We start from the raw sequence: 13,640 nt of genomic DNA on the forward strand, positions 1-13,640 counted from the left end.
GCAAGGTTTCAGAAAGATTCTTGGCTTTGGAGATTTCCAGAGAAGGAGGGAAAACCATCCCTGTAGTTTTCATCCTTGTCTTGCCACACTATGTTTTTTTCCCTTTCTTTCTGGCGCACACCGAATGTGTTGCCTGGCTGTCTTTCACCCCAAATCTGCCTCAAATTCCTACAACATCTGGCTGGCTTCCCTGGGTCGCTTCCCCAGATATCAGCCAGACGTTCAACGGGGCAACGGTGCGGAGATGAAGTCTTAAACCCAGACAAACCTCTGTTTTTTTTGGCAGCCTTTCAAGTGAGCTGGAACTGTCTCTCTGCGGCCACAAGGAAGGAGGACAAGCGGGGGGCTGCCCCCCTCCCATGAAGAAGCAGACCCCTCCCAATATTAGTGGTGCCACTGTAAATGCCCGGGGAAGCCTTAAATCCAATGCCACGGATTGGGGTTTGCTGATACCAACAGGGAGGGATGGAGGAATGAAGGAAGGAGAATAAATAGAAAGAGAAGGAAACAAATAAGGAAGTGGGGAGGGAGAGAAGGAAAGAAGGGAAGGAGGAAATGAGAAGGAAGGGAATAAGGAAGGGGAGGGAGAGAGGGAGGGAAGGAAGGAAGGAAGGAAGAAAAAAATAGAAAGAGAAGGAAAATGAGAAGGAAGGGAATAGGAAAGGGGAGGGAAGGAAGGAAGGAGAAAATTGAAAGAGAAGTAGATGAAGGAAGGGAAAAAGGAAGGGAATAAGTAAGGGGAAGTAGGGAAGGAAAGGAAAGAAAGAAGGGAGGGAGGGGAGGAAGGGAGGAAGAAGAAAAAATAGAAAGAGAAGGAAACGAGAAGGAAGGGAAAAAGGAAGTATGGAGGGAGGGAAGGAAGGAAGAAGAAAGAAGAAAAATAGAAAGACAAGGAAACGAGGGGGAAGGGAGTAAGGAAGGGGAAGTATGCAGGGAGGGAAGGAAGGAAGGAGGAAGAAAGAAGAAAAATAGAAAGAGAAGGAAACGAGAAGGAAGGGAAAAAGGAAGTATGGAGGGAGGGAAGGAGGAAAGAAGAGAAATAGAAAGACAAGGAAACGAGGGGGAAGGGAGTAAAGAAGGGGAAGTAGGGAGGGAGGGAAGGAAGGAGAAAATTGAAAGAGAAGTAAATGAAGGGAATAAGGAAGGGGAAGTAAGGAGGGAGGAAGGAAATAAGGAAGGGAGAGAGGGAGGAAGGAAGAGGGAGGGAATAAAAAGTAGAGGAGGAAATGAAGGAAAGAAGGGAATAAGGGAAGGAGGAATTGAAGGAGACAGGGAAAGAAAGAAGGAAGAGAGAAAGGGGGGGAGGGAGAAGGGGAGGGAAATACATACATAAACAAATACATAAACAAATAAACGAATGCATAAATAAATAAGGTCCGGAGAGCCGCTGGCAGAATCCCCTCCCTTCTATTTCAGGAGGGGAAACCTTGAATGAAACCAGGATTGACTTCCCTCCTCCACAGAGGCTCCCGTAACCATGGAGAACCACAGCGGTGGGGTGCTGGGGGTGGGGGGCCTACAGAGCCAATGGCTTTGGGGAGGGAGGGGGGGAAGGTCATCCAGGTTGAGAGATCCTCCCCTCCTTGGGATAGCAGAGGGGGGGGCGGTGATAGGACAAAGTCAGAGAGAAGGAGGGAGGGAAGAAAGGAAAGGAAGAAGAGGTTGGGGAGGGAAAGGAAAGGGGAACGGAGAGAGGGAGGGAGGAAAGGAAGGGGAAAGTTGAAGGAAAGGAAAGGGAAAGAAGAATAAGAAGGAAAGGAAAGGAGGAAAAGGAAATGGAAGAGAAGGAGAAGGAGAAGGAAAGGAAAGGAGAAAGAGGAAATAGAAGAGAAGGAGAAGGATAAGGAAAGGAAAGGAGGAAGAGGAAATGGTAGAAAAGGAAAGGAGGAGGAGGAAAGGAGGAAGGGGAAACAGAAGGGAAGAGAAGGATAAGAAGGAAAGGAAAGGAGGAAGAGGAAATGGAAGGAAAGGAAAGGGCTAAATAATGAGAGAGGGAAGGTGGGAAGGAGGAAAGGTTTTATCCCCCTTTCCTTTTCATCTAGCTATCTATTTCCTTTCCTCCCTCCCGTCTGTTTATCTATTTCCTTCCTTCCTTCCCTTCTTCCCTTCCCTAGTTTATTGAGCTATTCCCTTCCTTCCTTCCTGCCTTCCCTCTTTCTTTTCTCCTCTCCTTCCCTCCCTCCCCTGTGTCTGCCTGTCTGCCTATCTATCTAAACATCTATTTACCCATCCATCAACTCCCTCTCTCTAAAAAACCCTTATCTATCATGTCTCTCTCTCTCTCTCTCTCTCTCTCTCTCTCTCTCTCTCTCTCTCTCTCTCTCTCTCTCTCTCTCTCTATCTCTATCTCTATCTCTATCTCTATCTATCTATCTTGTAGATGAGTGGAACAGCTCCCAGAATCCCCAGCCGTCAGGGGAGACCCTGTTCTGTTCTATACTTAGTCCTCATCTTATGCCCAAGGCCGCCTGGGGAATTCTGCCGGTCAAAATCTACACATCTGACAGCTGTCAGCTTGAGGAACATTGCTCTAAAGGCATTATCTATCATCTCTATATTGATCAACATCTGCCTGACTGTCTATCCCTCCCTCCTTCCCTCCAGCTGGATAATTCTCTTTATTTTTAATATCTCAGGGTGCCTGCTGATTCATACCCCTGTCGAAACGCAGCGAAAGCCGGATCAGAAAGCGTGGCTTTGCCGAAATATTATTAATAATAATATTAAGAATAATAATAATAACAGTGATACACATCGGGCACTTGGTACCACGTCCAAGAATTTTACAAAACGCATCAATAAATTGCGGCTTCCTGCAATAAATAACACCAGCGGAACTGCAAAAAAACTGCGCTACTCGGAACATCTTATATTTTAAGAGGGTCCTTGGTTGATACCTAGGACGCTGGCAGCAAACCGTATCAACCATTAGCATCAGTCACTGGTATTTGTGATGCATTTCTGAATGTTCAGCTGGCTGAGTTTCATCTTTAATGAATAAAGTATAATAATAATAGTAATAATATAATAATAATCTTATATTTTAAGAAACTCCTTGGTTGATACCCAGGACGCTGCAATGTGGATCAACCATTAGCACCAGTCAATGGTATTTGTGACGCATTTCTGAATGTTCAGTTGGCTGAGTTTCATGTTTAATGAATAAAGTATAATAATAATAGTGATAATATAATAATAATCTTATATTTTAAGAAGGTCCTTGGTTGATACCTAGGACGCTGGCAGCAAACCGTATCAACCATTAGCACCAGTCAATGGTATTTGTGATGCGTTTCTGAATGTCCAGTTGACTGAGTTCCATGTTTAATGAATAAAGTATAATAATAATAGAGATAATATAATAATAATCTTATATTTTAAGAAAGTCCTTGGTTGATACCTAGGGACGCTGGCAGCAAACCGTATCAACCATTAGCACCAGTCAATGGTATTTGTGACGCATTTGTGAATGTCCAGTTGACTGAGTTCCATGTTTAATGAATAAAGTATAATAATAATAGAGATAATATAATAATAATCTTATATTTTAAGAAAGTCCTTGGTTGAAACCTAGGACGCTGCAACCCGTATCAACCATTAGCACCAGTCAATAGTATTTGTGATGCGTTTTTGAATGTCCAGTTGACTTGAGTTTCATGTTTAATGAACAAAGCGTAAATCGTAATAATATTTAATTAAATATTGCTAAGTTCATAGCTTAGTATAAGATCACGGCCAATCCCTCAACCGGAGCCCCGTCTCGATGACCCCTTAGGGACCCCAAGAGGAATATTCACGCTTCAAAAAAACACCTCTCCCAAGTTAAAAGAGGAACCTCCGGTACCATCTCAAATTTAAAAAAACACCCAAAAAAAATGAGATTTCAACCAGCCCGCCCGGAACCTTAAAAAGAAAATTTTAATAAGTTAATTCATTCAAATATTTAAAAATGGAGGTGGAATCTCTCTTTGTAAGTACCTGGACTTCCCGCGTGTGATACGCAATGATGAGTCCCAGTAAAATGGCTGTGGAAAGGCTAATGAGGCATTTCAAGGCCAGGGAGAACATAGAACCCTGCGAAGGAAAGAAATATAATAAATTAAGTTGCGAACCGTACAATTCTCCCGCCCCAAGCAGGCAAAAAAATATAAAATTACATATATTTTCTTCGTCCCCTCAAAAATAAGATTTGCCTCCCAGCCGTCCAACTTGTTCAAATAATGCAAATTGTCCTCAACTTATAACTAAAAATGGAGACCAAAATGGCTAGAATAAAATCCAGAATTCCCAACCTGCTCTGCGCCTCCGATATGTGCAGTCCTCGGCTTACGACCACCATTCGGCGCTACATAGAACAAAATTGTCCGGAATACTCAGCCTGCTTCCATGTCTCCGATACGGGCAGTCCTGGGCTTACGACCATGATCGTTGCTAAGTGAGACATTTGCTCAGGGTGTTTTCCTCCGTTTTATGACCGTTCTTAAGTTGTTAAGTGAATCAGTTGTTAAGGGAGACGTCTGGGAAGCGAATTCGCTTTGCTTGAGGGACAGTCGCAAAAGGGGATGGCGGGACCCCCGTCGTAAATACGAGTCAGTTGGATGTTCGATTTGCTTAACAACGGTGGGCAGCGAGGCCGTAAAACGGGGCAAACGCTCACTCGGCAACTGTCTCGCTTAGCAGCGGGAATGCCGGGCTGAATTGTGGTCGTTAAGTCGAGGACCCGGTGTGTTGTTTTTCTGCCGGAACTATGGCCGCGGAAGCTTCCAGAAAGCCACAACTCAAGGCAATGGGAGCCGTTAACCTTTAACGGAACAAAAGATATATATATATATTTTTAAAGAGATTTTGAATCCGTATCAAGACTTTTTCCCTCAGGATTTCGAAGAATAAGTCTGAGGTAATTTTTTCTCTCACACTGACCATTGATTTCTCCGTGGCGGAAAAAGAAATCAAACGAAAAATATCCCTCCGGAGCGATAATTCCTATTTTTCCAGAAATATAAGATATAAATCTTTCTAATTTTAGCATCCCATGCAGACAAAATCCATTCGTATGAAGTATATATCCCTAGTTTTTTTTTTTTACATTTCTGATCCCAATCTAATGCTTTCTCCCTCTAACCTTGTCCTTGATTCACTTAGTGACCGACAAGCACAGACCTCCCACAACTTAACAAGAGTTCCTCGAGCGACCGCTTCAAGTTATGACGGCCCTGAAGGAAGGACCGATGTTCACAGATACAAACAACCTTTCCAAGCAGTCCCCGTAAGCCAAATTCAGATGCCCGGCAACGGACTCGTAGTTATGACGGTCGTAGTGTCATCTGATCCGCTTTTCCGACGAGCCGAGTCGATAGGAGTTCGCTGCCAGGCATCCGAATTTTGATCATATGGCCAGAAGGATCGTAAGTCTCTTTTTCCAGCCCCGTTGTAACTTTCAACAGTCACTAAATGAACTATTGTTAAGTCCTCATCTCCCGTGTCTCTGGGGGAGGGAACCTCGGAGGTCATTTAGTCCAGCCCCAAAGTAGGCGGCTGAGGTGAGCAATGGGGTTTTTTTAAATTTATTTTTGCATGGGCCGCATTGGCAAGAGGCCAACCCATCTTCTGTGCCTTGCAAATCACGATCAACGCCCCTCAAAGAGCCGATTGTGGAGCTAACTCGACAAACCATCATCGACGGAAAACCTGGAATGTCGGGCTGTTGGGTGGCTTAAGGAACGGGGGTATCCTTTCCATGGGCTGTGTTGGCAAAAAGGCCAACCCGTCTTCTGTGCCTTGCCTATCACAGATCAACGGCTCAGCGCAAAGTCTCCGAAATAGCCCATTGCGGAGCAGCCGACCCAACAAACCACGATTGACGGAAAACCTAGTTTAGAGGGCCTTTTTTTCCACCGGATGCCGGCCGAGCGGCTTCAAAAGCACCGGGGAGGGGGGGGGGAAGACTAAGATCCCTTCGAGGCAGGATGGCACGAAACCCATCGAGCCAACACGAGATCTCAACAAGCGGAAACCTCTGGCTTCCGATTGGGGAATCTAGGATCAAACGCCGGGGATCGATTTTGCTAAAAAGCAGCCTTGGGAAGAAACCAGCTTTCGGCCGGGACTTTTCCAGATCAATTAGGCGCCGAGCCAAAAACTGGCTTCAGCCGGGCTGGCTGGGTGCCCATCGCTGCCCGCCCTGCAGGAAGGGAATTCTGTGCCCGCCCTGTTACAACTCCAGTCTCTGCCACCCACGCAAGGAGATTCCTGCCAAAACAACCTTGTGTGCGCGTGCGTTTGTGTGTTTTAACACAATAAGAGGTTGACCGCAACGGTAGGGAAAGGAGATGGAGGGGAGGGGGGGGGCTGGGTATAATTCAAGATTATTAATAGCTTGGCTGTTTGCTTTTTATTGTTTATATTTTTTCCCCCCGGTGGTTTCTAATCATAAAACAGGGATTGGCAACTTCGAGTGGAGGTCGGCTCCCAGAATTCCCCAGCTAACAAGCTGGCTGGGGGATTCTGGGAATTGGAAGTCCACCCCTCTTAAAGCAGGCTGGCTGGGGGATTCTGGGAGTGGAAGTCTACCCCTCTTAAAGCAGGCTGGCTGGGGAATTCTGGGAATTGAGGCCCAGCCCTCTTAAAGCAGGCTGGCTGGGGGATTCTGGGAGTTGAAGTCTACCCCTCTTAAAGCAGGCTGGCTGGGGGATTCTGGGAGTTGAAGCCCACCCCTCTTAAAGCAGGCTGGCTGGGGGATTCTGGGAATTGAGGCCCACCCCTCTTAAAGCAGGCTGGCTGGGGGATTCTGGGAGTTGAATCCCACCCCTCTTAAAGCAGGCTGGCTGGGGGATTCTGGGAGTTGAAGTCCACCCCTCTTAAAGCAGGCTGGATGGGGGATTATGGGAGTTGAAGTCCACCCCTCTTAAAGCAGGCTGGCTGGGGGATTCTGGGAGTTGAAGTCCACCCCTCTTAAAGCAGGCTGGCTGGGGGATTCTGGGAGTTGAAGTCCACCCCTCTTAAAGCATGCTGGATGGGGGATTCTGGGAGTTGAGGCCCACCCCTCTTAAAGCAGGCTGGCTGGGGGATTCTGGGAATTGAGGCCCACCCCTCTTAAAGCAGGCTGGCTGGGGGATTCTGGGAGTGGAAGTCCACCCCTCTTAAAGCATGCTGGATGGGGGATTCTGGGAGTGGAAGTCCACCCCTCTTAAAGCATGCTGGATGGGGGATTCTGGGAATTGAGGCCCACCCCTCTTAAAGCAGGCTGGCTGGGGGATTCTGGGAATTGAGGCCCACCCCTCTTAAAGCAGGCTGGCTGGGGGATTCTGGGAGTGGAAGTCCACCCCTCTTAAAGCAGGCTGGCTGGGGGACTCTGGGAGTTGAGGCCCACCCCTCTTAAAGCAGGCTGGCTGGGGGATTCTGGGAATTGAGGCCCACCCCTCTTAAAGCAGGCTGGCTGGGAGATTATGGGAGTTTAAGCCCACCACTCTTAAAGCAGGCTGGCTGGGAGATTCTGGGAATTGAGGCCCACCCCTCTTTAAAGCAGGCTGGCTGGGGGATTCTGGGAATTAAAGCCCACCCCTCTTAAAGCAGGATGGCTGGGGGATTCTGGGAGTTGAAGCCCACCCCTCTTAAAGCAGGCTGACTGGGGGATTCTAGGAATTGAGGCCCACCCCTCTTAAAGAAGGCTGGCTGGGGGATTCCAGGAGTTGAAGTCCACCCCTCTTAAAGCAGGCTGGCTGGGGGATTCTGGGAGTTGAAGTCCACCCCTCTTAAAGCAGGATGGCTGGGGGATTCTGGGAATTGAAGCCTTCAACTGCCAAGGTTCAGAAAGGCTGACCCAGAGATTAATTTAATAATTCGCCCTCAAGCCAGAAAGATTTTCTCCTCATTCCAGCTGCTTTAGAGGGGGGAAAATATCAAGGAACATCCTTATCCATACAAAACCCCTTAGTGCCACAGGCTAACACTAATCAACCAAAGGACATTGGCACTGCCCTCGGCTGAACTGCGGCTGGGTGAATAAGCCATGATTGGGAGATGGCATTACCAAATGGAACGGGAGGATACCCGCAGACGGGAGCCTCCGGCTTCCCCATCTCCCGTGCCAAGCCAGATGAATTATTTGTTTAAGCGCTCAAGAGCTGGGCAGTCAAGAAACGCGATAAATAAATAAGTAGAAATTTATCAGCCGTTGCCCAGACGTAACTGGTGGGCGAGATTTTGGCTCGGAGGGGGAAAAAGCGGAGAAATGCGGGCAGAAAGGAAGCAGAGACTGGGCATGTTCTCAGGTGCCAATTCCTTACGATGCGTCACAATATAAATATATATATATATTTTAAAAAAAGATGTTTTGAGACTCTAGAAAGAGTGCAGAGAAGAGCAACAAAGAGGATTAGGGGACTGGAGGCTCAAACATACGAAGAACGGTTGCAGGAACTGGGAATATGTCTAGTTTAATGAAAAGAAGGACTAGGGGAGACAGGATAGCAGTCTTCCAATATCTCAGGGGTTGCCCCAAAGAAGAAGGAGTCAAGCTATTCTCCAAAGCACCTGAGGGCAGAGGACAAGAAGCAATGGATGGAAACTAAACAAGGAGAGAAGAATCTTAGAATTAAGGAGAAATTTCCTGACAGTGAGAACAATTAACCAGTGGAATTAACTTGCCTCCAGAAGTTGTGAATGCCCCAACACTGGAAGTCTTTAAGAAGATGTTGGATAGCCATTTGTCTGAAATGGTGTACCTGCCTAGGCAGAGGGGTTGGACTAGAAGACCTCCAAGGTCCCTTCCAGTTCTGTTATTCTATTAATCTGGCCTTACCATCTCGGTGAGGCAGACAATATTCTGAAAAGTCCCATCCCGTCTCGAGGAAAACGGAAAGAGGCGGTTGAGTCGGTGAACTCCTGAGTTGACTTCTGCCTTCCTTGGAAAGAATTCGCTCTGTCTTCCTAGAACCTCAGAGGTCATCCAGACCAACCCACCGATACCACGGCGGTTTTTGAACCTCTAAAGGGTTGACTCCAGACCAGAAATCATAGGCTAGTCTCTCCTTATCTCAGTTGGCGGGAGAAGAAAAAGCGAGTTAAAAGGAAGGAGATGTAGGTTAGAGATCACGTGGCATCCTAAGATGTCAGCCAATGGTTTGGGCTGCCCAGGGAATTCTGGGACTTGAAGTCCACACAGATTAAAAGTCGCCAGGTTGAAACACTGGATTAAACTGTTAGAAAACATTATTTTTCCTTGCACAGCTGGAGGTGGGGAAAATATTATTTGATTAATTTCCAGGCCTTTGATTAATTTCCAGGCCTTTTTGACTCCTGGTCATAGAGTGAGCAATCTTTCGCTATCAATCTTGTTGGATTTCTGTCCTCCTTCCTCCTTTCCTTTCTCCTTCCTCCTTTCCTCTACTTCCTTCCTTCCCTCCTTTCCTCTCTTTCCTTCTCTTCTTTCTCCTCCTTCCTTCCCTCTCTCCTTCCTTCTCTCCTTCCTCCTTTCCTCTCCTTCCTCCTTTTCTCCTACCTCCTTTCCTTCCTTCCTTCCTTCCTTCCTTCCTTCCTTCCTTCCTTCCTTCCTTCCTTCCTTCCTTCCTTCCTTCCTTCCCTCCTTTCCTCTCCTTCCCTTGCCTGTCTCCTTCCTTCAAGGGGGCAGCAAATGGGGGGGACACTTGGCTCTCCCCCCTCCCCATCCAACTTCAGAGAGAGGTGGGGGGAGAAGAGGAAGAGGAGTGGGACCCCCAAAATTGAGGCCTCTTCCCCAAGCAGCCAGACCCCCCCTCTTAAATACCTGCAACAGGTAATTAGGATAGGGGTATGCTTTGGGGGACCCTCCCCCCCCACTGGTTAACCCCCTCCCGATGACCTCCACCCCCCCCCCCGCAACTTTGGAAAGAGGTATGGGGAAGACAGCCAGACCCACCGACGCTGAGGCCCCTTCCCCGAGCAGCCAGCTTCCTATCTAAGTACGGTGCAATTTGGGGGCGGGGGTGGGGGCTCGAACTGGTTGGTCTCAACTTTGGAAAGAGGTCTGGGGAAGAGGAGGGGGGCCAAAACCACTGAAGTTCAAGTGCCCCTCCCCAACCCCCTTATCCAAGTGGGGTGAGCTTTGGGGAACCCCACCAAGTGTAAGAGATGAGGAGGAAAAGGACCCACTGAGGTTCAAGTCCCCCTCCCCAAGCCAGCAACCCCCCCCCAATCCAAGAATGGCACCCTCTGGGGAATCCCACCAAGTGTTTGCGACCCCCTCCCCAACTTTGGGAAGAGAGGAAGAGGGCCGACCCCGCTGAGGTTCAAGTCCCCCCAAGCAGCCAGCCCCCTTATCCAAGCCGGGTGAGCTTGGGGGAACCCCACCAAGTGTCTGCGACCCCCCCCCAATTCCCTACTGTCAACTTCAGAAAGAGATCTGGGGAAGAGGGGGAAGAGGTTCGAGTCCCCCAACCAGCCAGCCCCCTTATCCAAGCGGGGTGAGATTGGGGGAACCCCACCAAGTGCCTTCGACCCCCCCCAATTCCCCCCTGTCAACTTCGGGGAAGAGGTTCGAGTCCCCCAACCAGCCAGCCCCCTTATCCAAGCGGGGTGAGCTTGAGGGAACCCCACCAAGTGTCAGCAACCCCCTCCCCCAATTCTCCCCTGTGAACTTCAGAAAGAGACCTGGGGGAGAGGGGGAAGAGGTTCGAGTCCCCCAACCAGCCAGCCCCCTTATCCCGCAGGCTCGGGGGTCTCTCTTGGGGGCTCCCACCGGCCCTCTCTCCCCCCCTACCTTGGAGTACAGCCCCCAGGAGAGCTCCGTCTCAATCACCATCACCACGATCCCGAACATGCCGAAGATCAGCGCGTAGTCGCTCAGCCGCTTGCGCTTCTCGAAAAGGGCGCGCCGGTGGCCGAGCCGGTAGCCGATGTTCTGATTCTTGCGCTTGGGCGCCTTGGCCGAAGGGGGCGGCCCGGCGGCGGCGGAGGCAGCCGAAGCCGAGGAGGCGGCGGAGGAGGCGGCGGGGGGTTTGTGGCCGGGACCCCCGCCCGTGTTGGCGGCGTGGTGATGATGGTTGCCTTCCCGGGAGATGACGATCTCCGGCGGGGGAGCCCCGGACGCCAAGAGGTGCAGCGCTTGAGCCGCCTCGCCCGGCTCGGCACCGGCCGCCGAACCGGTGGCATCTACCAGGTTCCGACGGGAAGCGCTGAGCCGGCTTAAGGGCTTCATGACGCCGCCGCTGTACTTGCACGAGCTCATGGCGATCTCCGTGAAGGGGTTGCTGTCGCGACGGTGTGCCAGCGGGCTGGCTTGCCGGTGCTTGCCCGCCGTCGCCGCCGGGGCACCGCCGCTGGAGCTGGGCGAATGGCCCGGAGCCGCCCAAGCCGGCTCGCCGCTGACGTTGGGCTGGCTGCCGTGGCGAGAAGCCGGGTGTAGGGCTGCCAGGGCGGGGGGTGCCCGCAAGGGACCCCCGGAGGAGGGTGGCACCGTTGGCATCGTTGGCACCGGGGCCAAGGGAGCCGGGGTTGGTGCCAGGCTGGCGGGCGCGGCCAGCTCGACCCCTCCCGAGTCCAGGAAGGGCGCGGGGGGCTCCATCCTCTCCATCCTCCTCTCCTTCTGATGCCCAGCCTTTGCCCCTGCCCCTCCTCAACGCGCTGCCCGCCCCAGCGCAGGGGCATCCACCCCCGCAGGCTTTTTCCCCCCAGCCTGGGCTGGGGCGGGTGGCAGCGGCGGCTCGCAGCCGAGCTGCCAGCGGGAGCGACTGGCAGAAAGGCTGGCACGCGCGAGCGAGCGCGCAGGCTGGCCAAGCCCCCCTTTGCCTTGGGTGAGGAGGGGGGGGGGAGAAGATGGGGGAGCGCGCTCATTGGCTGGGCCGGGGGCGGGTGGGTGGGGGTGTAAGGGGGTGACATCACAGCCCCTCCCTCTTTCCCAGCCCTCCCCGCCTGGAGGGGTGGGTGGGTTGTAGGGGAAGAGAGAGAGAGCCCCCCTCCCAAAGCTGGGAATGCGCCTGTGCGCTCTCCGCCAGCATCGCGGGATTCGTTAGGCTGCTTGCTTGCGCGGTCTCTCTGCGCCCCCTCCCCAACCCACTCCCACCCGAGGAGTGGGGGGGGGGCGTCTGGTTCATTCATTCGGCTGGGGAAAGGCCCCGCCTCCCGCCCAGCCCCACCCCACCCCTGGAAGGGCTGGGCGACAGGTGGTCGGAACAACAGGTGATGCTTTTTTGGCCGGGTTTGGAGGAAAGCGGGATGAAGACGCTTTGACGGTTAACAGAGTTTTTTGGGGGGACCTTGGAGGTCATCTAGTCCAACCCCTTGCTCAGGCAGAAGAACTCTATGCTATTTCAGACAAAAGGGCTGTCCAGGTCTTCTTTAAAAAAAAAAAACATCCAGGGATGGAGAAGGAAGGAAAAAAGAATAGTAGAATAAGAGTTGGAAGGGACCTTAGAGGTCATCTAGTCCAACCCCCTGCTCAGGCAGAAGAACCCTATGCCATTTCAGGCAAAAGGGCTGTCCAGGGCTTCTTTTTTTAAAAAAAACCCTCCAGGGATGGAGAAAGAAGGAAAAAAAGAATAGAATAAGAGTTGGAAGGGACCTTGGAGGTCATCTAGTCCAACCCCCTGCTCACCTGCAGTAGGGATTCGAACCGCCAACCTTTCTGATCAAGGAGCTCAAGTGTTTTTAGGGCCTGAGCCACCTAGGCTGCCTTTCCAGTTGGGACGGCCAATTCCTGATGTCTCTTGAATTGGGGGGGGGACGACAGGAGGGGAGCCTTCCCCCCCCACCCCAAACCACTTCTCTTTAACACCTGGAAGGCAGCTGCTTTAACATCTGGAAGGACTGGCCTCACCCAGCCCTTTTTTTTAAACCCCCCTCAACAGCTGCTGCGGGACTCCAAGTCCCATCCGCCTTCAACTGGGAGGATGAGCCAGGAGGTTCTGGATGGGAGAGGGGGGGGGGAGGAGAGCAGGGAATCCTCCGTTTTAAAATGATAATTTTTAAAAAAATCACTTTGCTTCCAGGGCGCATGGCGCTACCCGTTTAATGGCCACTCTGGGGTCCAAGGTGGGTCATTTTAGGGGACTACAAAGTCCTAAGCATCTGTAGAGGCTGAGTGAATTGCCCCCACCCACCCCCCAGGGAAAAGGAGCGAGTTTCCGGAATGGAGTCGCTTTGAAGAGGGCAGGGCGGGGGCTGGCTGGCATTTTTATGGCTTTGCCATGAGGTTGGGAAGGGAAAGAAATCAGGAAAGACTTCAGGCCGCTCAACCGAAGTGTGAATCGACTTGACGTCGTCAAATCCTTCAAAAAAATAAAATAAAAGTGCTTTTCCTAGCATGGATGATGTTATCTAGTTGGGTCAGGAGACGTCTGCCAGAAAAATCGCGAAGCTTTAGAGAGCACCAAGGGCACCCACTCACCCACCTTCCTCCTCCTCTATTTTGCAAACACTCCTTCTCCCCCTCCTTTCTGCCCCTTCTCCCCCCCCCCATTTCCCCCAACTCACTGCCTTTTCAAGCACTAATGATATAAGTATAATCTTTATTGTCACTGTACTTAAATGCAACTAAATTGGTGTTGCCTAGTTGGGTAAGAAGATGTCTGCAAAAATCAATCAAGCTTAGAAAGCATTCACACACGCACACCTCTCTCCTCCCTTCCTCGTTGCCTTCTAGCACTGATGATGTTACCAAGTTGGGT

At 51.0% G+C, this 13,640-nt stretch overlaps 1 protein-coding gene across 1 annotated transcript in view; it reads right to left on the reverse strand.

Annotated features, from left to right (window-relative positions):
* Window positions 1–11,663, reverse strand: part of KCNN3 (potassium calcium-activated channel subfamily N member 3) — a 39,534-nt gene extending 27,871 nt beyond the window's left edge. Inside the window, 2 exon segments of the mRNA XM_087705089.1 lie at window positions 3,979–4,074; window positions 10,736–11,663. Of these exon segments, the coding sequence (XP_087561215.1) occupies window positions 3,979–4,074; window positions 10,736–11,548 (909 nt within the window). The 5' untranslated portion in view covers window positions 11,549–11,663.
* Between the last annotated feature and the right edge of the window lie 1,977 nt (window positions 11,664–13,640).

This window comes from Thamnophis sirtalis, unplaced genomic scaffold (genome assembly GCF_051295495.1).
Source record: "Thamnophis sirtalis isolate CommonGarterSnake01/CBP01778 unplaced genomic scaffold, rThaSir2_p1.2 scaffold_2, whole genome shotgun sequence".
Classification (NCBI taxonomy): domain Eukaryota; kingdom Metazoa; phylum Chordata; class Lepidosauria; order Squamata; family Natricidae; genus Thamnophis; species Thamnophis sirtalis.